The sequence below is a fragment of the Nicotiana sylvestris genome, chromosome 8 (genome assembly GCF_000393655.2).
Source record: "Nicotiana sylvestris chromosome 8, ASM39365v2, whole genome shotgun sequence".
In the NCBI taxonomy this organism is placed as follows: Eukaryota; Viridiplantae; Streptophyta; class Magnoliopsida; order Solanales; family Solanaceae; genus Nicotiana; species Nicotiana sylvestris.
Genome location: NC_091064.1, coordinates 168,014,649 through 168,018,488, shown reverse-complemented (window position 1 = coordinate 168,018,488; position 3,840 = coordinate 168,014,649). Strand labels below are relative to the sequence as shown.

General features: G+C 43.4%; 1 protein-coding gene across 1 annotated transcript; it reads left to right on the top strand.

Moving 5' to 3' along the window:
* The first annotated feature begins 2,101 nt into the window (after positions 1 to 2,101).
* On the top strand, positions 2,102 to 3,605 carry LOC104248952 (uncharacterized). The gene is made up of 2 exons (XM_009805308.2): positions 2,102 to 2,610; positions 3,344 to 3,605. Exons 1-2 carry the CDS (start codon positions 2,102 to 2,104, stop codon positions 3,603 to 3,605), a joined length of 771 nt encoding a protein of 256 aa, XP_009803610.2.
* The last annotated feature ends 235 nt before the right edge of the window (positions 3,606 to 3,840 follow it).

Genomic DNA, 3,840 nt, shown 5'->3' with positions numbered 1-3,840 from the left:
GAGATCGGCAGTATGATGATCCCCATTTGTGTGTCCTTAGAGACACGGTGCTACACGGAGGTGCCAAGCAGGTTACCTTAGGTGATGATGGAGTTCTGATGTTACAGGGTCGAGTTTATGTGCCTAATGTGGATGGACTCCGAGAGTTGATTTTAGAGGAGGCCCATAGTTTCCGGTACTCTATTCATTTGGGCGCCGCTAAGGTGTATCAGGATTTGCGGCAACATTATTGGTGGCAGAGGATGAATAAGGACATTGTTGCTTATGTGGCTTGATGTTTGACCTGCCAGCAGGTTAAGTATGAGCATTAGAGACCTAGTGGTTTGTTCCAGAAGATTGAGATTCCTGAGTGGAAGTGGGAGTGTATCACTATGAACTTCGTCATTGGACTCCCACGGACTCATAGGAAGTTCGATGCAGTGTGGATTATTGTTGATAGGCTCACCAAGTTAGCACATTTCATTCCTGTGGCAGTCTCCTACTCTTCTGAGAGGTTAGCTAAGATTTATATCCGGGAGATTGTTCGTCTGTATGGTGTGCCCGAGTCTATCATTTTGGAATGAGGTACACAGTTTACCTCCCATTTCTGGAGAGCAGTTTAGCGAGAGTTGGGCACACGGGTTGAGTTGAGCACAACATTTCATCCTCAGACGGATGGGTAGTCCGAGCGGACTATTCAGATTTTGGAGGATATGCTCCAAGCTTGTGTCATTGACTTTGGAAGCTCGTGGGATCAGTTTTTGCCTCTAGCAGAGTTTGCCTACAACAACAGCTACTAGTTGAGTATCCAGATGGCTCCTTATAAGGCTTTGTATGGTAGGCGGTGTCGGTCGCCGGTTGGATGGTTTGAGTCGGGGGAGGCTCGGTTGTTGGGTATGGATCTGGTTCAGGATGCCTTGGATAAGGTCAGGATTATTCAGGATAGGCTTCGTACAGCTCAGTCTAGGCAAAAGAGTTATGCCGACTGTAAGGTTCGAGATTTGGCATTCATGGTCTGTGAGCGGGTATTGCTTCGGGTGTCGCCTATGAAGGGAGTGATGAGATTTGGAAAGAAGGGCAAGCTTAGCCCTAGGTTCATTAGCCCGTTTGAGGTTCTTGATTGAGTGGGAGAGGAGGCTTACAGACTTGCGTTGCCACCGAGCTTATCAGCCGTGCATCCAGTGTTTCATGTGTCCATGCTTCGAAAATATCATGGCGATCCATCCCACATGTTAGATTTCAGCACTGTCCAGTTGAACAACCATTTTCCACAACATGATACACAAGGAAATAGAGGTGTACGTGGATGACATCATCATCAAATCCAGAAGAAGCACATGTCATATAGCAGACTTGAGGAATTTTTTTGATCGGCTTCGAAGTTACCATCTGAAACCAAATCCTGCAAAGTGTGCCTTCGGAGTCCCCGCCGGAAAATTGTTAAGATTCATCATCAGTCGCCAATAGATTGAATTAGACCCGTCAAAAGTCAAAGCTATCCAGGACTTTCCACTTACGAAGAACAAGAGGGATGTGATGAGCTTTTTAGGGCGTCTCAACTAAATCAGTCGTTTCATAGCACAATCAACCGTGATCTACAAACTAATTTTCAAAATGCTGAAGAAAGATGCTGCAACAAGCTGGACTGAAGAATAGACTTCGACAAAATCAAGGAGTATTTATCTAAACCAACTGTTCTAGTCCCACCAGAACCAGGAAGACCTTTGCTGCTTTATTTTCCATACTGGATGGGGCTTTTGGTTGTGTTCTGGGACAACATGATGATACTGGAAGAAAGGAGTAGGCAATATATTATATGAGCAAGAAATTCACACCTTGCAAAGCCCGGTACTCCTTGCTGGAGCGCACCTGCTGCGTTTTGACATGGATAGCTCAAACGTTGAGGCATTATTTCTATGCATACACCACATATCTCATATCAAGGATGGATCCGCTAAAATACATCTTCCAGAAACTCATGCCTACGAGAAAGTTAGAAAAATGGCAGATATTGCTGAGTGAGTTCAACATCATCTATGTAACTCAGAAGGCGGTCAAAGGGCAAGTGTCGGCAGATTATTTGGCAGAAAATCTCGTAGACGGAGAATATGAACCATTAAAAATGTATTTTCCCGACGAGGAGGTATTGTTTGTAGGAGAAGATATCACCGAAGCATATGATGGATGCAGAATGTTCTTCGATGGAGCTGCCAACTTCAAAGAAGTGGGTATCGAAGTTGTCTTGGTGTCAGAAATAGGCCAACATTATCCGGTATCCGCAAAAATTAGGTTTCCATGTACCAACAATATGGCAGAATATGAGTCTATATTGCCATATTTGTTCTGTGTACAAGAGCTGATTAAACGGTTCACGAAGATAGAGTTCAAACATGTTCTGAGGATTCAGAACGAGTTCGTAGATGCATTGGCCACTTTATCTTCCATGATACAACACCCCCACAAGAACTTCATCGATCCTATCCCAATAGGAATTCATAAATATTTGGCTTATTGTGCTCATGTTGAAGAAGAAAGTGACGGAAATCTGTGGTTCCACGACATCAAAGAATACTTGTCAAAGGGAGACTATCCGAAGCACGTAACTCATACTCAAAAACGTACACTCCGAAGGTCAGCCAACCATTTCTTTCAAAGCGGAGGAATTATGTATAGAAGGACTCCTGGCCTGGGGTTACTACGGTGTGTCGATGCCAAGGAGGCATCCAAATTGCTCGAGGAAATACATGCCGGAACCTGCAGACTACACATGAATGGGTTCGTTTTAGCCAAGAAAATACTAAGAGCAGGATATTTCTGGATGACTATGAAAACAGACTGCATCAAATATGTCCAGAAGTGTCACCAATGCCAGATACATGCTGATATGATATGAGTGCCACCAAATGTACTCAATGAAACAATTGCACCCTGGCCTTTCTCCATTTGGTGCATGGATGTCATCGGTCCAATCAAACCCGCTGCTTCAAATGGGAAGAGGTTCATTCTAGTGGTCATAGACTATTTCGAAAAATGGGTCGAGGTTGCATCTTACAAAGCTGTAACTAAGAAGGTCGTCACAGATTTTGTTCGGGATCGCATTATTTGTCGATTCGGAGTACTAGAGTCAATCATTACCAATAATACCACCAATCTCAACAGTGATCTAATGTTGGCTATGTGTGAAACTTTCAAGATCAAGCATAAAAATTCCACAACATATAGACGCAAATGAATGGAGCTGTAGAAGCCGCCAACAAACACATCAAGAAGATACTAAGGAAAATGATAGATAATTACAAACAATGGCACGAGAAGCTTCCATTTGCTTTTCTTGGATTTGTACCATAATTTGCACATCAACTAGGACAACTCCTTACTTGTTTGTCTACGGTATGGAAGTAGTTATTCCTGCCGAATTAGAAATCCCTTCTCTAAGAATCATACAAGAAACTGAGCTCGGCGACACAGAGTGGGTACAAAGCCGCTATAAACAACTGGACCTCATAGATAGAAAGAGAATGAATGTAGTATGTTACGGTCAACTCTACTTTCAACAAAAAGGTCAGGCCAAGGCAATTCACACTGGGGCAATTGGTGCTAAAGTGGATCTTCCCACATTAGGATGAAGCCAGAGGGGAATTTTCACCCAATTGGCAAGGTCCCTACATGGTTCACCGAGTACTAACAGGAGGAGCACTCATATTTGCAGAAATGGATGGAGAGATTAGGCCAAAACCTATCAACTCAGACATAGTCAAGAGATACTATGTTTAGGATTGCTTGCATTTTCTTCATTTGATGTAACTGAACTACGCTTGACTTGATTCTCATTTAAGAGAGGATACGTAGGCAGACCTGTGG